Source organism: Protopterus annectens, chromosome 14.part0 (genome assembly GCF_019279795.1).
Source record: "Protopterus annectens isolate FY-2018-M chromosome 14.part0, PAN1.0, whole genome shotgun sequence".
Lineage (NCBI taxonomy): Eukaryota > Metazoa > Chordata > Ceratodontiformes > Protopteridae > Protopterus > Protopterus annectens.
In genome coordinates this window covers 28,308,625-28,334,636 of record NC_056748.1, presented here as the reverse complement: position 1 = coordinate 28,334,636, position 26,012 = coordinate 28,308,625, and the positions used below count along the sequence as shown (strand labels likewise).

At 45.3% G+C, this 26,012-nt stretch overlaps 1 protein-coding gene across 1 annotated transcript in view; it reads left to right on the top strand.

Moving 5' to 3' along the window:
• Positions 1 to 26,012, top strand: part of FRYL (FRY like transcription coactivator) — a 3,917,685-nt gene that overhangs the window by 641,656 nt on the left and 3,250,017 nt on the right. Inside the window, exon 7 of the mRNA XM_044055727.1 lies at positions 7,097 to 7,177. Within this exon, the coding sequence (XP_043911662.1) occupies positions 7,097 to 7,177 (81 nt within the window). The remainder of the gene's footprint in view (positions 1 to 7,096; positions 7,178 to 26,012) is intronic.

Below are 26,012 nucleotides of genomic sequence, written 5' to 3'. Positions count from 1 at the left end.
TGCACCATTGGAAGTGGAGCTGGTGTTTTTGAATGTCGCGATAACAGGTGTTTAAAAAGCTGGAAGAAAAAGGGTGGAAATGTTAAGAAAATAGTCTGTGGAGTAGCTTGTTCATTTCCTTGTCAAAGTACAATAGACATTATTCTACTAGAAGTTGACCCTTATCCTCGAGCCAAAACAAGTGCAAGAGTTGTGGTCTGAATCAGACTCATCTAGACAGGAGTAGGAGTAGATATGGATGCTCCTGGTTCTGCATTTGACAATTTCTGGAGCCATGCACTCCATGAGCAATAGATAATTCAAAGAGTAATGAAGTAAACTAGTACTATGTACCCCACTGCTTTGTCTCATTCTCTCTCTTCTAGCTACAGTAATGTGGAAGTAAGCATCCTTCAGGTCTAGGGTAACAATGAAAGATTGAGGGAAGAGGAGAGAGAGAAGGAAATGCAAGGTTAGTATTTTGAACTTTGGCACTTTCAGAAATTTGCTTAGTCTTGCTAAGTCTAAGACTGGCCTCCAAGGGCTGTCTTATTCTTAGGGCTAACAGAGTCTTGAATAAAACCTTTGTCCATTTATCCAAGTCTGATACTTATCTATAGCTTCCTGCCTGTGAAGGTCCAGTAATCATGATTTGATTACATGTCTTTGTTGTCAGAGTACTGTGGAATGCCCAAGTACCTTTTTGTTTTCACATAATGAAGTCTGAATCCTTGCCCCCCAGATTTTTGGATCCAATTGTCTTGAGTGACCTTTCCCCACTGTTTTCAAAGAGTGCCAGACAGCCTCTTATTTTTTGGGTAAGGATGAGATGAGGTGGTGTGATTGTGTAAGCATGGGGAGGGAAAAGCTCTGTTAAGTCACAGTTGTTGACTTGTAGTTTTACAGCCCTGTGGATTCCCAGGTTTCCTCTTCTTGTCAACATGCTATTTTCTTGAACTATACTTTCACCCCCTTTGCTTGATAGACATGCAAGCTCTGCAGTTTACCGTGGCCTTTTTCAGGAGTCTGGGACTACCTTTCAATCTACCACAGTCGTAACTAATACCCCCCCCCCAAACAACTCCAGATCCTGGGAGCTTTTCTTGGCACTGCAAAGTATAGGGCATTCATTCCCTCAGAGAAGTTGGTAGTCCTAACCTTTTATTTTCCATACCACAGGAAAAGTGGATTACTGTCATGGAGTTCTTCAGGAGACTGGGGTACATGGCATCCCCAGTCCTGGTGGCTCCTTGACTCCACATGAAAAACTGCAGTGTTACTATAGAAGCTAGTGAGACCAGCATGCTCTTACCATGCAGAACACCATCCTTCAGTAGCAACTTTATATAATGATAAAGCTCACAAATGGGTACAACAGCTGTGCCTCAAGCAGGGGTTCCATTCAGGTTGATCCTAGGCACCCACAGTCATTGCAGTCTGTTCAGGCATAGCCTGGGAGGGCCCCCTCAAGGAAAGATCATTCAAGAGACCTCAAAAAAGTTTGGGGGGAGCGTATTCACATCAGAGAACTGATGGCAGACATGTTGGCTATGAGAGCCTTCAAACAGAACTAGCAGAAAGGGATGCTGCATTTTCTCATGGATAACACAGCAGAAATATGATGGATCTGAAAGTATGGGGAACCTCCACTTGTATGTTTTATGCAGGCTAATAATGGATTCATAACTCCTGGGCCAGGAATATGATCCTCAGGGTATCTTGTATCACTTTTCTGATAATGTCTTGGTAGAGCATTGGCAGATCTTCCTGAATGGATGTTAAGCAAGGATGTCTGGTAGTTGGTGCAGAGGTTAAGGTTGTGAGCTTTAATGCCTGTGGTACAGTGTTTGATTCCCTTAGCCCTCATTTGCTTATTATTTGACCTTGAGCAAGTCACTAACCAGGCATTGCTCCCGGGTCATCCTTGAAAATGGACTGTATCTAGCGGGCCTATCCGGTTAACATATAGGCATTATTATTATGTATTTCAAGATGTGACCTATAGGTAATACCACTGAATAAATATAACGTTGAGCACAACAAATACCTTTTGCTTCTCTGTAAATGTAATGTTACTGTCACAGAGGAAACGCTATGCAAACACCTGTGAATTTGTCTTTTATTTAAAAAAAAAAAGAACTGGAATTTACTCCATCTAAAACAAAGTTAAAATAGTTAAGCGCTTTCACCCACTGTATGTGGGCTTCATCAGAACAAAGTTACCAGCTGTCAGAAACGTTTAAATGACTTTTTAGGTGCCAAACATTCAAAAATGGTCCTCCCTTAAAGTGATATCACTAAATGTACATATTTATATATTTATACTATGTAACACTTTTAAAATTCATTAATACACAATATACTAGAAATATATGTACTTGAAAATATATACTAGATTTTTTACTTACAATTGTAAAGTATAAATTCTCTATTTAAAACCTAATATATACGTGCTTTCTGATTATATAAAAAAGTATTTGTTATACAAAAATGTTTGACAAAATATACATATAAAATAATGTGTAAAACTTATTTGTGTAAAAAAACACTTATAAACATTGAATAACTATGCACAATTCTATGAACGTATCGACAATTCATATGACCAAACCTACTTGGTAAAATAACTGTTAATACCAATATTACTGTCAATACTACTTTTCTTACATATACTTTACTAATAATATTAACACTGTAAATTCTGTACCAATAATATTAACACCGTACATTCTGCGTAAATCGAATACTCGTCCCTTGTGCTTCACACTATGATCTTATAGTTAATATTGGTTTAATTGATATATAATCATTCATACCTGGTGGGGTTGATGCGTCTGTATACAGTTGCCACCATACTTCTCTAAACCCCAAGGTTTCCTTCCTATTACCTCCTTTTGGATTATATTTTATGTGTTCTAATATGGCAAATCTAAATTTATGTAATTCTCCATACTTTTCTTTGTCTATACAGTGCGTTGTTACAATCCTTCTTTTTGATACTGTATAGGTGATCGTATATCCGCTTTTTGAAAGGTCTTTCTTATATAGTATCCAGGACATGCACTGCATTTTGCCATATAAATCACACAGTTCGTGTTGCAATTACCCTGTCTAAATCTTATTTTAGTGTTTATATTATCTAAGATAGTTTCACCTTCTTCCATTATAACACAAACACTGATTGCAACGTCCACATCTACTGGTGGATTTATTATTGCTGTTAATTGTATTCACCTCATTGTTTGTCCCACCTTGCTCCAAAAGTTTCTTAAGGTTACATCCCATCTTACACCTAAAGTGTGGTTTATTACCTACTAACTCATTCAATTCATCATCCACCAATAATGTTTTCCAGTTGTTTTCCATAATTCTCTTAATCTGATATACATGGGAACCATATTCAAGTACACAGGCACGTTGGTATTTCACTCCTGTGTCTTTCACTTTAATATTACTTGTTCTGTTCTCTCCCTTGTATATTCCTAATAATGGTGGATATTTTTTCCCCATTCTTGAATGACATAATGTTTAATATCTGTCATCATTTCCTTATTGTAACCTCTTTCATTAAATAGTTCAGTTATATATTCTAATTCATCCACCATTTCTGATTTCTACGGGCTGCCCTTATGCATTGCCCTTTAAATATATTGTACAACTGTTTTCTAGGATGGTTACTCGTATACTGTAACTAATCATTAGAGAATGTACTTTTTCTATAAATACGAGATTTAAATCCTTTTTCGTCGTGGGAAATAAAAGTATCCAGATAAGCTATACCATTTCTACTAACCAAATGTATGAATTTGAGAAATTCACTACTGGAATTCAAGAATGTTATAAAAGAATCAAGTTCCTTTGAACTCCCTTCCCCTAAGATGTAAATATAGTCTAAAAATCTGGAATAATGTCTCACATGCTTAAACATGGTGTTGGGAAATAGAACAGTCTCCTCCCAATCCTCTCATTCAGTTTTCTGTCTTGCCGTTTGGGCTTTCCACTGCACCCGGAGTCTTCACCAAATGTCTGGCATCAGTAATTGCATTCTACAGGACAAAAGGGATTAAATGTTCCCCATATTTGGACAAACCTCCTCATTCAGGCAGACTGAAAACAGTCCCTCCTGCAACACTGAGAAGAAAGCATCGCACTCCTAGAGTCCCTGGGGTTTCAGATCAATTGCCAAAATCTCAACTGGAACCTACACAAGACATAGTCTTCCTGGGGTACAGGATCAGAGCAGATGACATGAAAGCCTACCTTCCTCCTCAAAAGGTGGAAAGCTTGACACATTATTTGCTCCTAGTTCTTCAGGCCAAAGTGACTGCAAGGCAGTACCTCAGGCTCCTGGGCTACATGGCCTCCACTATTCCCATGCTGCCTTTAGCTAGACTTCACACGAGGAAACTGCAGTGGTACCTCAGGTCAGTCTGGACGTAGCATTCTCACCCCCTAGAATACAGGGTGCCCATCTTGCCCTGCCTCAAACAGGAGATGCATTGGTGGTTGAATCGTGTGAAGCTCAACTCAGGTCTTCCACTCCAGCCCTCTCAACCGAAATAGATTATGTACACAGATGCCTCAGACCTAGGGTGGAGAGTTACTCTAGGACAGCTGAAAGTGTAGGGAGTGTGGTCAGCACCACACAAGAAAGAGCACATCAGTGTGAGAGAAATGAGGGCAGTACTACTGGTCCTACAGGCCTTCCAGACTTCATCAGGGACCCTTGAAGCTTTTTACATCCAATACCACAGTACTGTGGTATCTCAACAAGCAAGGGGAACCAAATTGTATTTACTTTGCAGACTAGCTCTCCTGGTGTGGGAACTGGCCTCCACAAATGGAGTGACTGTACAGGCAGTATACATACCTTCACAACAGAGCTCCCAGGCAGACTCCCTCAGCAGGTGCATCACTGTGGCCCATGAATGGATGCTACACCGGGATGTCTTTCTGGACCTGGTCGACCGATGGGGTACACCTCAACTAGACGTGTTTGCCTCCACCATCCTCCACTTCCCTCATTCTGCACCAGACTACCAGAACCACAAGCCATGGCAACAGATGCCTTTTCAATTTCTAGGAAGGGGATGTTACTCTATGCATCCCCCCTTCCCTCTTGTTCAGAAGGTCCGGTTGAAGATGCAGCAGGACAGACCAAAAATCGTGCTGGGTGATTCCCTATTGGGCAAGACAGCATTGGTTCCCCCTCTTACTACAGCTATCCAAGGGCAATCACCACAAGTTGCACCTCAGAGTGGACCTTCTCTCACAGGACAAGGGAACACAAATCCACCCACAGTGGCAATCTCTTCACCTCACTCTGCGGGTGATAGGATTCTGATCCCTTTTAGACACCTTTACAGTGAGGATATGCTCACTGTCCTGCAGGAGGCCAGGAAACCCAATACCAGACAATCTTACCTATCCAAGTGGAAAAGATTCTCCACATGGTGTCCCAAAAGGCAGTTGAACCTGTCGTAAAGTGAGACTCCTCTAGCACTGTCTTACCCGTGTGAACTTCCGCAGACAGGGTTAGCATTCTCATCCATTAGGGCCCACTTGTCTGCCATTACAGCATGCCTCCCTTTGGACCCCCCCCCCTTAGCTTCCAGATCGCCTGTAAAATTGTTCCTTAATGGGGTTCGTCATCTCAGGCCACCAAGGGGGACCCTATTCTCCTTCCATGGGAATTGAACTATGTTTTAGAGAAGCTAACATTACCCCCACTTGAGCCAGTATCCAAAGCTTCTCTAAAATACTGCACATGGAAGACTGTCTTCCTAGTGGCCTTGACCTCGGCTAGAAGAGTGTCTGAGCTGCAAGCCCTCATGGCTATTCTACCCTTTCTTGTATTCTACACAGACAGGGTAACCCTTAGAACCAATCCTTCCTTTATGCCCAGGGTGATTAATGATCTTTCTTTAAACCAAGCCATCCACCTACCCACATTCTTCCCCAATCCACAGTGAAACAGTGAGGGAGTACTTCATTCTCTGGATGTACACAGACCACTCCGATTCTATCTCCACAAAACCAGACCAATCAGGCAGGTGGATCAACTGTTTATCTCTTTCCACCCGAGAGCCCTAGGAAAAGCAGTATCTAAACAAGCCATTTCTACATGGATTTCCAAAGCTATTGCCTTTTGCTACAAACACCATGGGAAATCCTTGCAAGGGAGTGTTGAAGCACACTCCACCGTGGCAGTGGCTGCCTCTGGAGCCTTCCTCAAGGTCTTGGACACCTTCACTATCCTTGAAGCTGCTACATGGTCTTCTGTGCACACCTTCACAAAACTTTACAAGGTAGACCAGATTTCTAGGTCCAGAGCTGGATTCCCCAGGACCATCTTTCATGGATTCCTGGAGAATTCTTCTAGACCATCTCCCCCTTCTTCGCAGTGAGCTTTGTCACTCACCAATATATACAGAATACTGCAACATGTGAATAGAAGGACAAAGAAAAGTTGTGTAAAAATCTTACCATAACCATAGATGTCCTTCTCTTCCATGTTACAATATTCCTTCCCTCCCACTTACCACACTTGTTATACAGCAGTTCCCTTTTGGATGACACAAGACTTGCATTACCTTTCTAAGGACTGGTTCCAACTCGGGTGCTCAGTTCTGAGGTTTGGTGCGTGCAAGCTCCACTTTTATGGCCCATGCACTGCTAGCCGCAACAGAGGTCCCACACACCATACAGTGACTGAAATCTTTTGTATACTGGCCAGACGTTTGGGTAACAAGAGAAAACCCCATATGTACAGAATACTGCAACATGGAAGAGAGGTACATCTATGGTTACGGTAAGATTTTACGCAACTTTTCTTTTTTGCTTCTTGGGGAAAGAACTCTGGGTTTAGCATCCTAATTTTCAACTGATGTAGTCTACATTTATGTATAGTTGCCAAAAATTGGGCCTGTTTTCAGCATGTCAGAATTGAAAAGTCTTTCAAAACCAGACTGTAGTCTTTCCCAGTTTGCATGTTTTGCAAGGCTTGCACAATAAACAGAGAATTTAGTGTTTTAATGAAGAGGACCTTGCATCTCTTCAGAAGGTGAAAGTTTCAAATATGTAACATTTTGAAGTTCTGTACAATTTTTTCTTACAGGTATTCAGGAACCAACACAGGGAACGTGCACATTATTGCAGATTTGTATGCAGAAGTAATAGGTGTTCTTGCACAGTCAAAGTAAGTGAAACGTTTACAACATAATTACTGCTTTGTGCTATTTTAGTCAGTATTTGTTTTTTTCTAAGAGAATACCATTTGCTGACCATCAAGCTGCCCCCTATTGGACTTGAGCCCATTTGTGCCCATGGGATGAGGAGCCCCCAAAAATTTAGGGTGAGAGTCATCCAGAGGGACCATCATCCTGGCAGTGAGAACCGATTTCTCAGGGCCTGTCTGAACATTGGAGTGGAATGATAGGGCTGGTACCTTGGTGCCATCTAGTGATGGCAATCAACTCCATTCAGATAGAGTTCCTCCATACCCATAACCTCCGGCTCCTTCTGCCTTCTCTAGTTCTAGTTACTGCTATTTGGTTAACTGTCTCCATTTTAAGTTTGGGCAAATTTCAGCAATATTAGAAGTGTTTGGCCCTTTTAAGTGCTTAGTTTGTAATGTTTAGTACTGTTTTTAATTTTTTATTGTTATAGTTAGACAACTAAGTCAGCGTTGTATCTGCTTTTCTTTTTCTTGATTTATCCCCTATTGTATCTTGCTTCCCATCCCCTTTCCTACTAACTCTTGGGATGTTGGCATTTTACTTGAGTGATTTTTAGGATCTAGATCACACTATAAAGTTACAGTAGTTCGTTTTCTTAGCTTTTTGAATGGAGAAAGATGGTGAGAAAACAAAGTTTTAAAAAATGTAAGTCCTGTGATCACAGGATTCCACTGCATGACCCTAACAGTTCCAGTTTGGTTTGTCTGGGGTGTTGAATTTAACAAGTGACTTCTCTATATGCAAAAACTTTATGCAAGTGTAAAAAGTGGGAAGTGAAAAGACTTCTACCTCTGGACTCCACTCTGACTGCTTCTTCGGCACTAATACCAGGAAAAGATCAGGAAGAGAAGGAAAGAAAAATGTAAGGCTGGAGATGAGCTGATATCAGAGAAGTAAGCTTTAACCAAAGTTTCAGAAGTGTCTTTTCAAGCTGCTTCCACTGAAGTTGCCCTTGTAGTGACTCCGACCAAACACTCTTCACCTTCTGAGGCAGAAGTCTTCAGGGCTTGCAGAGGAATGTAGGCTCTGTAGATGTTTAGGCAGTTTCTCCTTTGAAAAATAACTTTCTTGGTTAGTTTCTTCAAGACCACATTTAGTAGCCTCAATTAGGTCTTTCCACAGTCCAACACAGCAAGATTGGGAGTACATGATATCTGCCTTTGTCAAGGCTCAATTTTGGTGTGGTAGCAACCCAGTCCTGATAATTCCTACTGCAGGCTGGGATCTTCCACAAACCGCAACCAAACCAACCGCTGTGTGCGTGGGTGCTGCACGGCTGGAAGATACCATACAAAAACACAGTTGGCCAGCAGAAATCAAGGCCACTAACACAAAAACATTTGTGGATGAAAAGACTTTATTAAACAGACCAGTTTCAGCAATAAGCTGCCTTCTTCAGTGTTGAATAAACGGACATAACAATTGGTATAACATGCTAATTTATATATACCCTCAACCAATGAAACCACTGGTATACTCCTGCCAGTCATGAATAAAACATGAACTGGCAATTAATAAAACATAGTAAACCTTGAATATGGGACTAAGGCAAGAACATGGTAAAAAGAAACCATAATAATGTATGTATCCCTGAATATCACTATAATGACCTAATAATGCACCACATAACAGTTACTAAAAGTATTTTGTTATATGCAACTACACCATAGAAATGAATAAATTCATTACGTATATAACCACTATATGTTAACAACTATATAAGCAAAGTAAGCCTATATACTATAACTACGGTGGAATCCAACATGAATATACAGGTAACATAATGAATCGACACTTTAAAAAAATAATAATTTGCAAGAGATAAATAATAATATCTGAAACCAGTCTACTATTTCTTCTCTGGGGCCAGTTTCAGCACAGGTAGTGCAGGAATCATCACCATCTAACAGTTTGGGCCCACTGGAGTGGCTAAACCTCTTGTCTCCTGCACCAATGATTTCGACTTTGAGTCTTCCAGCGTCAGTGGATACTAGTGCCTGACAGACCTGAGCCAAGCCTTCAGTGCCAAGAGTGTAAGCACCATTGGCTTCAGTGCTATTCTCTGTGTCAGAGTGCTCAGCATTTGGCCCCTTGGGCCTAAAGATCCTTGGTAGGTTTCAGCCTTGGAACCCTTGGTGCAGCAGGTCGGTACAGAGACTCCTATTCAAGCACAGAGACCATTGGTCCTAATTATTTTGGTGTATATCTCTTTGCTGAAAGGAGCTGCTTCTAGCTCTTTTTCTGCCTGTTTTGTCTGAGGAGCTGATTCTACTTCTAGGTACCATCAGAGTAGATACCTTCATCTGACCGTAATCAAAACTCCATATGGCTACCATACAAGTCTCTGGACCAGAGAAGTTGTAGGCCGGGTCTGGTGAGACCTGAAGTTCACTCTTCCCATGGAGTTAGGATGAGGACACCCATTACAACCCCCCCAAACCGAGGAAGAGGACTTTGAAAGAGGAAGCACCTGTGCCTCCCTTTCATAGTCTGCAATTCTGGATTCAGGTCTGGATGAAGAAGGTTCCTTGAAATCCCCTCCTGAGGATCCATCCTTTAGTGAGATCCTAGAGATTGAGGCTAAGGGGATCCTGGTCTGTAGACACTACCTCCCCCAGGGAATGGATTTTATAGGAGGCCTATAACTCCTGTTCCTCAGCTGTATGGGTACTGCCTTCTTCTGCTAATCTTGTAGACATGGTCTGTGGCAAGGTCTTGAAAGAGCAGGATGTATCAGAGCCCATCTACAAAAAATCAGACAGGCTACTCCATACATAAATAGACTATATTGAAGCAAAGGATCTCTTGTTCATGGGATCATAGGACTTTACTAGGCTAACGGACCCAGGGCCCTTACAAGCCTAGCCAAGTTCAATCCATGATGTTCATCGTGTTTCACTGTTGCAGTCATGACTGTGGGGATGTTCATCGTGCATACAGCTGCAGTCATAACAGATGGGTTCTCCTGCCATCAGGCGGGTCCTCGGTCGGCTGAATTCCAAAGTCTAGGTCCGGCGTCGGTTGTCGTCGCTTCTTCCCTGACGTCAGTGCGACAGGGGTATAAAAGAACCAGCTGACGCCATTTTCTTCAGTCTTTCTTGCCGCGCGGTGCCCGAAGCAGAAGCAGTTCGCAAGTGCCGGTCGGCCAGCTCCTGAGATTATGAAAAATTTGGAACCGAAGTCTTCTTAAAAGCTAAGTACCCCGTTGGGGAAACTTTTTCTTGCCTCAGACCGATGTCAGACAAAGTTAATAATTGTATTTCTTGTGGGAAGCAAGTACCGCATAAGGATTTCCATTCCCTCTGTATACCTTGTTTAGGCCCAGACCACGACGTCTCGGTCTGTCGCTTTTGTGCTACATTCAACAAACGCACTATCAAGCGTCGGGCGGAGTTCGCCCAGCATTATTTTGGGAAAGCATTTAACTATACTATGTCGTTGGATACTCCGACTCCGGTTTTGTTTAAAAAACGCAAAGACAAGGACCGACACTCGAGGTCCGCAGCCTCTACCGACACCACGCCAAAGCCGACTACACGTGGTTCGGTTCTCAGCGAGGCGCTTACGCAGCCCCTGATTACCGACGACACATCCTTGGCGGTGTCTCCTGTACCCAAGGTCGCAGGCTCCTCAGCCCACACCCTGACTACAGATACCGAAGCCACGCTTGGCGTTGAAACACAGAATGTGGACAGGTCCACCTCCACTCGAGGTGTCTGCAGACCTTCCTCTTCTTTCTCCATCAAGGCTTTTACCAAGTCTAAAGCTACCATGCACCCTAAGAGACCAGCTACACAGGGCCCATCTCCAGGCCCCATGCCTAAGAAACAGGTGCTTAAAATGGCTGAGGATTTAATTACTCTAATCAGAGGTTCTCAGCCACCTCCGGACAAAAGACCCAGAGTGGAGGAAGATTCCCCCTCCTCTGATCAGGGCTCCATTATTTCAGAGCACTCTGATTATCAGGAACAGTTTTACTCCCCTTTTGAAGACTCTGATGCAGAGGAATCTATTCCTTCTGTATCCCCCCCTGAGGATTACTCATTTGGTGAAACTCTGCATACCTTAAGGGAACACTTCCACTGGGAAGGCCAGGATTATTCAGATTCCAAGAAGAGGCTCAGGGAATTTCTTTTGTTACCCCAGCACAGGCCTCTGGCTATTCCTCCTGTCCTGGACATCCTAGATGTTTACTCGGAGGCCTGCCTTAACCTGGACTCTCTTCCTCCAGCTCCAGTTAAGCCTGACAGGTACTACAGGGTTCCTGACTCACACCAATTTCTATACAAAAGCCATGCTGCTGACCTAGAAACCATCTCACAGGGGCCCAAGGGAGTTAAGGCCTCCATTGCCAAAAACCCATTGCCTTCTGAGAGAGATTCCAGATCCTTAGAAAGGTGGGGAAAAAAGGTATATACCTCGGCTACCTTATCCATGAGGGCCTTAAACTGTCAGTTTCATATGCTAAAATACCAACAGTTTCTGTTATCTCAATTGAAAAGTAAAATGTCACAACCTGAACAACCAGACATGAAGGAGTTGCAGGATTTGATGCATAGTGCAGAACAAGTGGGTAAACATACCTTACAATGTGGTTTTGATGCTCTAGAGGTCTCATGTAGAGCTGCTGTTACAGGCTCAGTCATACGTAGGCATGCCTGGCTCAAGGAACAAGCCTTGCCTGATCATGTCAAAGCTAAATTACTAGACGCCCTCTTCAAAAGGATGTACTATTTGGGGCAAATGCTGAGGAAGTATTACGGAAAATGGAGGAAAAGGCTAAATCAATGCAAACTGTGAAAGAATTTCTGCAGGTTCAACCCCCACGTTTTAGTAGAAATTGGCCTTCCAAAAACTGGTCCTTTCCTGCCACAGACAGACCCCAAAGAGGCAGATACAGGCGCCCGAGGGGCAGAGGGCAAACACAAGGCTCGTACAGAGGCAGACAATGGCAAGCTCCTACACAGAGGTGGTGAGGACAACTCGCAATCTTTCAGAAAGCAAAACCAATGACTTTCCCCTTTGCATGCCAACCAGGTCTCAAATGGCAGCCCCCTTAGGAGGAAAGCTGGCACTATTCTCAAAAAAGTGGCATATTGTGACAAAGGACAAATGGATCCTGAACATTATAAACAGAGGCTACAAATTCCATTTTCATACCCTTCCAAAAATGAAAGACATGCCAAACCTGCCACACAATCAAAGGGCAGAGGCACAAAAGCAAATTTCAGATCTTATAAACATGAAAGCTATTCAAGAGGTACCTACGCACGAACAAGGTCAAGGTTTTTATTCCAGGCTATTTCTGGTACCAAGGAAGGGAAAAGATTGGAGACCTATTTTGGACCTATCCATCCTAAACACATTTCTACTCGTACCAAAATTCAAGATGCTCACTCTACAGCAACTTCTTCCCATGCTGGGCAAGGAGTCTTGGCTGGTAACACTGGACCTCAAGGAGGCATACCTGCATGTCCCAATCAGACAAAATTGCAGAAGATACCTCAGATTTCTTGCAGGTTCAACCCATTATCAATTCTCTGCATTGCCCTTTGGTTTATCTACTGCGCCTAGAGTATTCACGAAATGCCTGGCATCAGTAATTGCCTACTGCAGACTTCAAGGGATACAAATATACCCTTATTTGGACGACTGCCTGATCCAAGCGGACAGCAAGCACGTTCTTCTGAAACATCTGGCTTATGTAATAATGTTATTAAACTCTCTAGGATACACAGTCAACAAAGAGAAATCAAGACTAATACCCTCTCGAAGATAATTTTCCTGGGTGCCAATTTGGACACAAACACCCAGATGGCCTACCTCACGCCAGAGAAGCAGGGGCAACTAATTCAATATTTCAGAACAGTGGCAAATTGCACCAGGCTGACTGCAAGGAAAATCCTGCAGGCTCTGGGATTCATGGCATCTTGCATCTTACTAATCCCATGTGCAAAGCTGCATATGAGAAAACTACAGTGGTACCTAAAAAACATATGGTCTCAACACAGCCACAGTTTGGAAACAATAATACCACTAATTCCATATCTGCAAAAGGAATTTCTGTGGTGGGCTCAAGCATGCCAAACAAACACAGGTCTTCCATTCAGCAAGCCTCAAGCAAATCAAGTCATCACAACAGGCGCCTCGGACTACACCTGGGGGGCGCACATGACAGACCGGTGCATTCAGGGCAAATGGACCCAAAAAGAAAAGCACCTTCACATCAATCAAAAAGAAATGCTAGCAGTGATAAATGCTATTACAGCTTTCAAGGACCTTCTACAACCAGGTCAGCTATTGATAAGAACAGACAACACCACAGTTATGTGGTACATAAACAAGCAGGGAGGAACACATTCTTATCCCCTATGCAGACTGGCCATGTCACTTTGGAACATGGCCAGGGACTTGCAAATGGAACTACAAGCACAGTACTTGCCAGGTAAGGAAAACACGCTGGCAGACAACCTAAGCAGGAATATGACAGATCCACACGAATGGAAGTTGCATCCAAAAGTTTTTACAGAAATCCAAGAATGGGGAAGGCCAGACATGGATCTCTCTGCCTCCCACAAAAATCATCAATTGGCAAAATTCTGCTCAAGGATCTTCCATCCAAAGGCCTGGAGAGTGGACGCTCTCTCTTTCAGTTGGACATCAATGACAGTTTATGCCTTCCCACCTCTTCCTCTGCTGCCCAAAGTCCTATTGAAGACCAGAGCAGACAGACCACAGATGATCCTCATTGCTCTGGACTGGCCAAGGCAACACTGGTACCCACTCCTGAGGAGCCTGACACATTCCCCACCATGGACCCTGCCTCTAATGCCTCTTCTTCTGACTCAGCACAGCTTCAAAACTCTTCACAGTCAGCTGAAAACACTCAATCTAGCCGCATGGAAGATTCCTTAGCATCGCAGCAGGCCCTGCTCTCCAAGGAGGTGCAGGATGTCATTTTGGAGGCCAGAAGGCCATCAACTAGAAAAGCTTACTCTGCAAAATGGAAACGTTTTTGTGTTTGGAATGAGAAAAAGGGCCAGTGCCCTGGAAAACTGAATTTACCTCAAATACTACAATATTTGGCTGAACTGCTAAGCAGTGGACTTTCGTTCTCCTCCATCAAAATCCATGCCTCAGCCATTTCTGCAGAATACAACACTGATCCACCTTTATTCTCTCACCCTCTATTAAGACAGTTCCTCAGAGGGGCTAAGAATTTAAGACCTCCAAGGAAACAACCAATACCTGCTTGGGATCTTAATTTCATTCTGGAAAAACTGACTTTGCCTCCTTTTGAACCAGCTGCCTCATCAGATTTACAATATTTGTCCTGGAAAACAGCTTTCCTACTGGCTATCACTTCAGCTCGTAGAGTTTCAGAACTACAGGCTGTTATGGCTGTCCAGCCTTTTATCATCTTCCATCAGGACAGAGTTTCATTACGTACCAACCCGTCCTTTATGCCTAAAGTGGTATCCAGGGTAGCTTTAAATCAGGCCATACATTTACCTACTTTTTATCCTAATCCTCAAAACAAAGGGGAGAGTTTACTGCATTCCTTGGACATCCACAGACTACTGCGTTATTATTTGGACAGAACAAAACCTTTCAGAAAATCAGAACAGCTTTTTGTGGCCTATGCGGTAGGAGCTCAAGGAAAGTCAATATCCAAACAGACTATCTCAAAATGGATAGCCCACTGCATACGCTTTTGCTATTCCTTTCATGGCAAAACTGTACCTACAGGAATTAGAACTCATTCTACCAGGGCCACAGCCACCTCTGCAGCCTTCTTCAGAGGAGTTCCTACCAAGGATATTTTAGAAGCAGCCACTTGGAGTTCTGTGCATACCTTCTCTAAGCACTACAACCTACCATTATACTCCAAATCTAGAGCAGGCTTTGCCACTGCAGTCTTGCAGGGCATTTTAGCTCCTCCTAGCTCCACCTAGTGCCTACCACCCCTTTCTTAGCTTTGGGATTCTACCCATCTGTTATGACTGCAGCTGTATGCACGATGAACATAGTACAGTTTTGTACCTACCATAAATGTAGATGTTCGAGTGCTAATACAGCTGCAGTCCAGGTTTCCCTCCCTCCTTCCCCTCTAGGGGTCTTATTTTATGGTGTATTTGCTTGCAACTACTGGTCTTTGATTATATTGCATTGCATTAATTACATAATTTTATGTATTGCCTTCTTTCTGGGGGCACCTGACATCTGGGGCAAGAAAAACTGAAGAAGATGGCGTCGGCTGGCTCTTTTATACCCCTGTCGCACTGACGTCAGGGAAGAAGCAACGACAACTGACTCCAGACCTAGACTTTGGAATTCGGCCGACCGAGGACCCGCCTGACGGCAGGAGAACCCATCTGATGTAATGTGATCCTATCTCGCCTACATTCTCTACAGATGGGTTCGGAGCCGATCCTCGCCCGACTCGCTATACAATAGAACGCAGTCTCTTATTGGCTGTCACCTCATATCCCAGGATGCACCACCACTACCTCCCCAGATCTCGTTTGCCGCTTTCCAGCATAGACGTGGTCTCGGACTTGGCTGAGCTAAGTACCTCTAGTCAGAAACTTTTCTGTCAAATTTCTCTCTAAAACTCACCCAAAAGCTGTTTTAACGGCTAGTGTTGTTGTGTGATTGTTTTTTTCTGGTACGTTTTTGGAAGATTGTGTATTTTTGTTGGTAAAAAGGTTCCGTTTAAGTTAGAGGGGCCTAGCCCTGCCTTAGGCGTTTAAATTAGAGCCTAGTTGTCGGTGTTAACTGTTTTGTCTGTAATTGTTGTTAAGTTTTCTTTAAAACCATGTCTAAAGAACATAGACCTTCCGGTTTTAAAAAATGTGTTAAGTGTGGTTACAAAATGTCCATAACGGATGATCATTCCTTGTGTGTATATTGTTTAGGTCCCAAACATCTCCAGGAGTCCTGTAGCGTTTGCCATGCTTTTTCCTCTCGAGTCCTCCAAGAGAGGAAAAACAAATTGATTTTAAAAGGGCTCATTGCCCCTTCTTTTGAGGAAGCCTTATCCTCTTCTTCTTCTCCTACTGGCAAGAAGAAATCTTCGGCTCCACCAGTCCGGCCGGATCCGATAGCTAAAAAGTCTAGGCAGGCTTCTCCGTCGGCTCCACGGACTTCGGAGCCAAGGGCGGAACGGTCTGCCTCGATGTCTCCAGCCTCGACTCCTCTGGCTTTGGAGTCGAGAGCTCGGCATCGAGAGGCGTGTCACCTTCATCGGCTCCACTGCCTTCGAGCCGATGGGGTTGCCCGCTCAGACACTTCCACTTCGAGCCGAAGTCCACATCGGCTCCAAGGGAGATTGCAATAGTAGTGGAATCTCCTCGCCGATACGCCGAGCCTTTACGGAGCCGGTCCCCAGTCTTCGAGCCGGCGGAGAAGTCGACTCGACCCGGTCGGTCTCTTCGTTCTTCGAGGATGTCCGATTCGGACGTAGACAGGGTGCTTCAGAAGCTTTTCCAGTCACCGGTCTCGCTAAATTGATCTAGACTCCTGCCCAGTTGGCTCTGGAGCCGATCCCCATCTTTCTATTCCATTCCTCCTCCGACAGCCTTGGCGCCTGGAGTCGGTGTTGGTGGATCCGGTCGGTTATCGAGTCAGCTCCGACTTAACTTCAACCCCGCCCTCGGGTCGGGTTCACGCTGACCTCCTCAGTCGGCCCTGGGGGGGGAGCTTCGGATCCGATCCTTTCGGTTCCGAGCCTCCCTCTAGGTGCGTCGGCTGCGAGGGCTCCGGTTACTGTTGTGGCCTCGGACGGGACCTTCCCAGGATTCTGGGGGTCCGGCCTTCGATGCCATGAGAAGTGCTTTAGCCAAATCCTCTGTGGCCACTTCGACCTTTCCACCACCACCACCTTCCTTGGGCATGGAGACTGGCGCTTCTGGAATCCCCCTGTCTCGTGACAGCGGAGCCCCTGGGCCTGAGGTTACCCCCATGGGCGGTTCCCTTCTTCCTGGAGGCTCCTCCGACACCCTTTTGGAGGAACCGCCCAGGAAGAGACAGTGTAAGAGGAAACACGTCGACTCCCCTGACGAGTCCCTCACATCGGATACCGACCTCGATGATGCAGAGGGGTCCCCAAAGTCGTCTTCGGAAGATGTCTCCTTTGTAGACATTCTGGAAATCCTTAAACACCGAGGCGACTGGCAGTCCAAACCCCCTTCCGCTGAGGAGTCGGTGTTCCTCAAGGCCTTCGGGGCTCAGCCCTCCGCCTCCTGGGTGTCTCCGCCCTTCGATGAGCTTCTGGATTTGATCTCTTGAAGGGCGTGGGAACACCCGGATTCTGTGGAACCGGTGCCAGCTCGTCCCAATAAGTTTCTCTCGCACCCCGGACAAGGATTTTTTATCTAAAGGTGTGGCTGTAGATGCTATGGTGGTGGCATCTGCCACCCAACAAGATGTTGCAGAGGCTTTGACGTCCATCCATCCCCCTAATAAAGAGTCTAGGAGCATGGATCGGCACGCAAGCGCATTCCTTTCTTCAGCGACCTTTACGTTAAGGTCTCTGAATTATCTGGCACACTTCACCAGACTACAGAGGGATCTGATCAAGGAGCTGTCGGATGCCCTCTCGGGTAACTTACCTGAACAGTTAACTCAGACTGTTAACTCTCAGTTGGCTACCCTATCCTCATTATCTAACTTGTCCATGAGGCTCATTTCCTATGCGCAAGGAGCAGTAGAGCGGCTGGGACAGGTGTTGCTCTACGGAGACAAGCCTGGCTACGCCTGTGTCATTTTGCAGAGGCCTTTAAGTCTTCCTTTGCCGACGCCCCCTTTGATGGATCCTCATTATTTGGACCCAAGGTAAAGGACACTTTGACTCGCTGCGAACAGGAGGGTAAGACCTTGGCTGCCAGAGCCTGCTTCCACTCCCCTCAGGCCTTATCCCAAGGCCCAAGGAGGGAAAATGTGGTTCCGTAAGTCTCAGAAGCCTTACTGTCGCAGCAGAGCGACCCCCTTCTAGAGGCAGAGGAGGGGAAATTTTTCAGGAGACGCCGTCCCAGAGGCGCGGAGGCCCCGCAACACTGGAGACCGCGAGTCCTTTCGTGGCTCCTCCTCCTTCCAGCATCCCTGAAGGAGTACCCGGCTGTGCAACTCGAGCCAGTCGGGGTCGTCAAGCACCTAAAGGCCTGGGAAGATATTACTCAGGACCAATGGGTGCTTCAATCATTGGCGGAGGTTACTCCATCCCTTTGTTCAACCACCCCACCAGTCCAAAGAATCCCGGACCCACCACCCAGTCAACAGGATCATGCAGCCAACGAAGTATCAAAGCTGCTTCAAAAAGGAGTCATCCAACCTGTCCCCGCAGACCAAGCCGGATTAGGGACTTACTCAAGATTCTTTTTGGTGCCAAAAAAGACCGGGGACTTGAGACCCATTTTGGATCTCAGCAAACTAAACCGATTTGTAAAAAAGTCCAAATTCCGGATGGTCACTTTACAATCCATTCTCCCGCTTTTGGAGAAAGGAGTTTGGATGTGCTCCATAGACCTCAAAGACGCCTACTATCACATTCTGATGGATCAGGTGTCGAGGAGACACTTACACTTCAGCCTAGGAGACAGTCATTTTCAGTTCCGAGCACTGCCCTTTGGTCTCACCACAGCCCCCAGGGTGTTTACCAAATGTTTGGCAGTCGCGACTGCTCACTTGAGAAGTCTAGGATTCCAGGTGTTTCCATACCTAGACGACTGGCTCCTAACTGCCGCCTCCAGGCATCTACTCTTGAAAAATTTAGCAGCCACTATAGCACTGGGCAAATCCTTAGGAATCACCTTCAATTGGTCAAAATCTGTATTGCAACCATCTCAGCGTATTCTGTTTATCGGTGCAGAAATAGATTCAAGGCAGATGCGATTCTATCTCCCTGCCGAAAGGATCGCGACGCTTCAGTCTCAGGTCCGGGCCCTAATCCACAGACGTCGTGCTCCAGCAAGAATGGTCCTACAACAGTTGGGCTCCATGGCAGCCACCATTCTTCTGGTCCCCTTGGCAAGGTTGCACATGAGGATACTTCAGTGGCTCCTCTCAGTCCAGTGGTCTTATCAGGACCGTCCCCTCAGTCACCACATTCTGATCACGGACACGTGCAAACAGGATCTTCGTTGGTGGCTTCTATCCCCCAATCTGAATCAAGGGCGACCCTTCGTTCCACCACTCCCCTCTGCCACGCTGACTACGGACGCCTCCCAGACAGGGTGGGGGGGTCATTATCTGGACAGGTCGGTCCAAGGCACGTGGCATCCCGACGAGAGTCTTCTTCATATCAATATCCTGGAGATGAGGGCGGTGCTTTTAGCGTTGCAAGCACTGCACGATCACCTCCCCCAGGGTACAATTGCCATTCAATCCGACAGCATGTCGGTAGTCTGGTACCTAAACAAGCAAGGAGGAACCAGGTCCTATCCCCTTTGCAGAGAGGCCATGAGAGTATGGGATTGGGCGATTGCTACCAAGCGTTTTCTAATTGCAATGCACATTCCGGGGAAATCCAACGTGATAGCCGACAGACTGAGCAGAACTATTCTCTCCCCTCACGAGTGGTCCTTGAACAACAGAGTGATAACACAGATTTTCACAAGATGGGGAGTCCCCTGTTGCGATCTCTTCGCAAGCCCCTTCAATGCGAAGTGTCACCACTTCTTCACTCTGACCCCAGTTTCGGGGGAGACTCCCAAGGACGCTCTAGTCCACGCTTGGCCCTCCGGACTGCTATATGCCTTTCCACCGGTTCCCCTTCTCCCCAAGGTGATTCAGAAGGCGATTCGCTTGAGAAGCAGAATGATATTAATCGCCCCATACTGGCCTCGGCAAATCTGGTTCCCCTTTCTTCACAGGTATGCATTGGAGGGTCCTTGGTTCCTGGACCAAGTTCCGGACCTTTTGACTCAGTCAGGACAACTCCATCAGTCCCTCCATTCGTTGAAGTTGACAGCCTGGCTACTCCTCTTCCAACCATAATTAGGAGCCACTCTTTGGCTCCTGAAGTCATACACATCTTGTCTTCGGCCGACAAGACTTCTACAAAGAAGATATATAGCAGTAAATGGAAGAGATTTGCTATTTGGGCCCAACTCCGAGGATTAGACCCAATGACAGCCTCGGTATCTGAAGTACTGAAGTTTTTAGCCTCCCTGTTCCAGCAAGGTTGCTCAGTATCTACCATAAAAGTACAATTGGTGGCTATTTCCAATTTTCATGAAAGTATGCAACCTCCCTTAATAAGCAACAAGCTCTGTAAAGCCTTTATTAAAGGAGCTTGGCTTCTACAACCCCCCCATTTCGCAACCTGCACCTCCGTGGGATCTGAACGTGGTATTAGGTGCCTTAACCTCACCACCCTTTGAGCCGGCAGCAACCTGTGATCTGAAATTCCTTTCTTGGAAAACTGCCTTTCTAATTGCTATTACTTCAGCCAGACGGGTTTCAGAGCTTCAGGCTCTATGTGTTAAACCACCTTACTTGGTATTCCACAAGGATAGAGCATCTCTTAGGACAAACACATCTTTTATACCAAAGGTTTGTTCTAATTTCTGTCTACAACAGTCAATGGAGCTACCGGTCTTCTTTCCCAAATATTCCAATAGAGCGGAATATACTTTTCACTGCTTAGATGTGCACAGGCAATTACGCTTCTATTTGGATAGGACACACAAAGCACGGAAATCAGATCAACTGTTTGTGTCCTTTTTGGATAATAGATTAGGCAAAGCCATTACTAAAGTCACTATTGCCAAGTGGATCAGGGACTGCATCACTCACGTGTATCTCATCTCAAACAAGGAGCTCATAGCTCCGTAAAGCTCATTCTACTAGAGCTATGGCCACTTCGTAGCCTTTCATTCCAAGCTCTCTATTGGCGACATTTCAGCGGCTGCCACGTGACATCTTCACACACCTTTGTTTCTCACTACAAATTAGATGTGGCATCCAGGGGTCGAGCTTCCTTCGGTTCCACAGTTCTCAGGAGTGTTTTCCAGTGAGCCACCTGGGAATTAGGTGCTAGGGACGCTGTCCCATCTGTAGAGAATGTAGGCGAGATAGGATCACATTACATCTTTTAGTTATGTACTTACCATAACTTTAGATGTATGGGATCCATCTCGCCTACATTCCTAATAACCCACCCTCCATCCCCCTGCCTTGTAGACCAGGAGAGACCGGACGATCCGAATTTGATCTTCTTCCTCTCTTGAAAGACCTGAGTATGTTATGACAATAGTATGTCTCTGTGAACATGAGTGCGAACAAACGAGATCTGGGGAGGTAGTGGTGGTGCATCCTGGGATATGAGGTGACTCAGCCAATAAGAGACTGCGTTCTATTGTATAGCGCCGAGTCGGAGCCGAGGATCGGCTCTGAACCCATCTGTAGAGAATGTAGGCGAGATGGATCCCATACATCTAAAGTTATGGTAAGTACATAACTAAAAGTTATGACTGCAGCTGTATTAGCACTCGAACATCTACATTTATGGTAGGTACAAAACTGTACTTTCTCCCCTGCCGGCAGGCAGTCCTCGGTCGGCCAGAATCCCAAAGTCCGGGTCCGGCATCGGCTGTTCAACCATGCTCCCTGACGTCAGAGCGCCAGGAGTACAAAGCTGACATCCGACGCCATGTTCTCCAGTCTTTCTTGCCGTGCGGTGATAGCAGTTCACAAGTGCCGGTCGGCTGACTCTTGACTATTTTTTCTGATAAACTTCAGCCCGAAGACTTTCTTCTCCACTCAAAGCTAAGTACCCCGTTGGGGAAACTTTTTCTTGCTCCAGTCCGATGTCAGAAAAAGTTAATAATTGTATTTCATGTGGGAAGCAAATACCTCATAAGGATTTTCATTCTTACTGTATTCCTTGCTTAGGCCCTGACCACGACGTAGCTAGTTGTCGGTTTTGTGCTAGATTCAATCAACGTACAATTAAACGAAGGTACGATTTTGCTTTTCATTATTTCGGTAGGCGCTTTAACTACAAAATGTCATCTGATACGGTTCCGGCTACCGGAGTTCACAAACGTCGCAAGGATAAAGACAGGCCTCCGAGGTCCAAATCTGATGATAGCGCACAAGCGGAGCCAGCTTCAGGTTCATCCGTCGTCAGTGAGGCGCTTTTGCAGCCCCTGTCGTCGGCCATTTCAGAACCGATGGCCGAAACGGACTCTCATGAGGAGCCAACCAGGCCTTTGAATATTTCTATTGCAGGACCTTCGGACAATGCTCCTTCGGATGGGTCCAGAGCCGCTGTGCAGGTACCGCTTCAAGGGTTTTCAGGCCTACTCAGCTTCTAATAAAGGCAAAGCCAAAGACAAAGGCAAAGACTCCTTCTAAATCAAAGACTGCAACACAGGCCTCTTCTGAACCGGCTCCCAAGTCACAGAAACAGTTACTCAAGATGGCGGAGGATTTACTTACTATGATTAGGGGTTCACATCCCCCTCCAGATAAAAGGCCAAGGCAGGAAGTTTATTATGATTCCTCTGATCAGGCTTCTGTTTCTTCAGTTTCTTCTTCTGACCAGGAATATTATTTCCCTCCTTATGAGGATTCTGATGCTGAGGAATCCATTCCTTCAGCTTCTCCCCCTGAGGATTTCTCTTTTGGGGAAACTTTGCATGAAATGAGGGAACATTTCCACTGGGAAGGACAGGAGTATTCGGAATCTAAGAAAAGACTAAGGGATTTTCTTCTTCTCCCCCAACATAGACCCCTGGCTATTCCTCCTGTTTTGGATATTGTGGATGATGCTTTTTCGGAGGCTAACTTAACCCCTGACTCTTTTCCTCCTGCTCCTGTTAAGCCTGATAGATATTACAGGGTTCCTGATTCCCACCAGTTTTTATACAAGAACCCTTCTTCACCCTGAAACCATTTCTCAGGGTCCTAAGGGAGTTAAGGCCGCTTCTGCCAAAAACCTCATTCTCACTGAAAAGGATTCTAGATCTTTAGAAAGATGGGGCAAAAAAGTGTACACTTCTGCTACTTTATCCATTAGGGCTTTAAACTGTCAGTTTCATATGCTGAAATACCAGCAATTTCTCTTGTCTGTTTTAAAACAAAAGCTTACTGCCATTTCTGCCTGTGCAGGTAAGGAATTACATGACTTATTGCATGCCACTGAACAAGCTGGGAAGCATGGTTTACACTGTGGATTTGATGCCTTGGAGGCTTCTTGTAGGGCTGCTGCCTCCGGCACAGTTATTAGAAGGCATGCATGGCTAAAGGAACAAAATTTGCCAGAACAAGTAAAAGCTAAATTATTGGATGCTCCTGTTCAGCCATAATGTTTTGTTTGGATTTAAAGCTGAAGAGGTGATTAAAAAGATGGAGGATAAGGCGAAATCCATGCAAACAGTTAAAGATTTCTTACAAGTACAGCCACCAAGATTGAAGTAGACACTAAAGTCAGCACCTATTGCTCCTGTCCAAGAGGGATACAGGGGGGGTCTCCCTGGGGTGAATTTCTGGTTACCCATTCTGTTGTCCAAATTACACTTAAATTGGGCCAATGAGGACCTTTGTTTAACATGAATAGGAAGCTTGTTCCAAAGGTGGGGCAACCTCTGTGAGACAAATCTCTCTCTCTCTCTAGCAAGTTCTGTTGATGTCACCAGGTTAAAGTCCTATGAGTGAGTGACCTGTGTTCCATTTGACTTACAAATGTGCAGCATTTCCATTAAAGCTGGGTCAGAGATTGCTCTAGATGCAAGGCCATGGTCACCTCTGAGCAGTCTGTACAATAGAGTAAAGTGACAATGATTTCTGTCTGTCCACATAAGACAGATCTTGAAGACCCTGAATTTTCTTTGTAAGGAGCCTTTGTGGTCTCTCCAGTTGCTGCAGGTGTTTGGAAAGGAACATACCAAAGGTAGCTTTGTAGTGTATTATTGGCCTGATGATGGAAGAGTACAGGGGGGTTTAACCTGTTTTTTTCTGGAGGTAATGCCCTTACTTATGAGATGAGCAATATAAAATGCCCTTCTTACCACTGTGGAGACATGGTGGTTAAAGTTAAGGTTGCTGTCAACCTGTCTGCCCAGATCTGTCACCACTGACTGTGTGCTTTCAGGTATTTCTGTTGATGTGGTAGTTTGCAGGAACATCACCCTTGCCAAAGGGGATGATATTGCATTTTTTTTGCATTAAGTTTAAGACCATGACTTTGGCACCAGTCATTAATATGCAAAAGACCTTGCAGGATGTTGACATGGCTCCTAGCTTGCGGTCATCAACAAACTTTGTCAGTCACAGTTTAGTTTTAGCCTTTGCTTCGTCAGAGTAGATTCCAAACAGTAGGAGTCCCAGAACCGATTCCTGCGGATCACTTCTGGTTGTGGGTCTGCTGGAGGAGGAGGAGTGCCCTAGTTTGACCATATGAGATCTGTCAGTGAGCCATTTGCAACCCACCTGACAATATATGGGTTGATACCCAGCTGGGTGAGTTTCTCAATGATGCCTGAGTGGGGGATTGTGTCAAAGGCTTTGGCTAAGTCTAGGTAGGCCACATGTACAGATTTGCCCTCGTCTAGTGCTTTGGTGACTGTCTCAAAGAAGTCCACCAAGTTTAACAAGCATGCTCTTCCCTTAAAGCCAGACTGGGTGGGGTCAAGCATTTGGAGAATTCCTATATTTTTAATAAGGTCCATTATTCGGTCCATGGCCTTGCAGATGAGGCTGGTCAGGCTAATGGGTCTGTAGTTCCTGGGGTCTGTGGATGCACCCCATTTGTGCAAAAGGATGACTGTAGCTGTTTTCCATTCTACTGAGATGAAGCCAGTGCTTAGCCTGTGATTGAAAAGCATGCCCAGTGGTGATTCTAATTCCGTTTTTAACCCATGTAGAACACAGCCCAGGATGTTGGTTGGTCCCATAGAGGCTGTGTTTTTGGCCTTGGATAGGGTGTTTTAAGACCTGCTCCTCGGAAATATTAGGTGCGGGACAGGTGTTAGGAATACTTTGGGGTGTATGTGGTAGGGACAGGGGAGTGAAGTTTACACTGAACCTGTCAGCCAGCAGGTGTGCTATATCCACAGGTTCTATAAGTACAGTACCATTAGCTAGGAGTTCAGCACAAATCTGGACCTAACCTTTGAGGCTATGGATATAACTGAAGAACTCCTTGTGGTGTGGCTATCCTTGGGTAGGGAAGCTAATCTGGATTCATAGTTAGCTTTGGAGGACTTCACTAGGAGTCTTATTTGCTTGTTTAAGTTGAGGGAATGTTTCCAGTTTTGAGACCGTTCCTTCTTACTCTGACAGCAATTTCTTTCTCCTGTTTATATAGCCTTTTAATGGCAGTTGTCCACCAGGCAGGTTTGTTTTTCCTTGAAGATTGCTTTGATTCTGTGAAGTGGATCTCACCACTGCAAACCACATGTGACGCCCACGCCCTAGCCCAGCAATCAAGGAGCCTCAATCCCTCACCACTAACACCAAAGAGGGCGTCTCATTTAAGAGGAAAGGATAACAAATACACACAGTACAATTTCCGTTAAGTGCAAACAGAGATCGCAGTCAGTCTGGGGCTGGTTGCTCCCCTGGTCCCCAATAAGACTCCCCACTGGCACAGCTATAGGGTCCAGATCTCAGCCTAGCTGACAAGCTAACCTCCAGTACCCTCTCTGTCCAACCAGTGCTTTGTGTCCCTGCCCAGGTAGCTGACGCACACACACTTTGAGAAGTATTTTACAACTTCAAAGACACTCCTGGGAAAGGCTGGCACAGATTCTCCAGCTGTGCCCCTTTACCCAAACTATATGGTAGTAA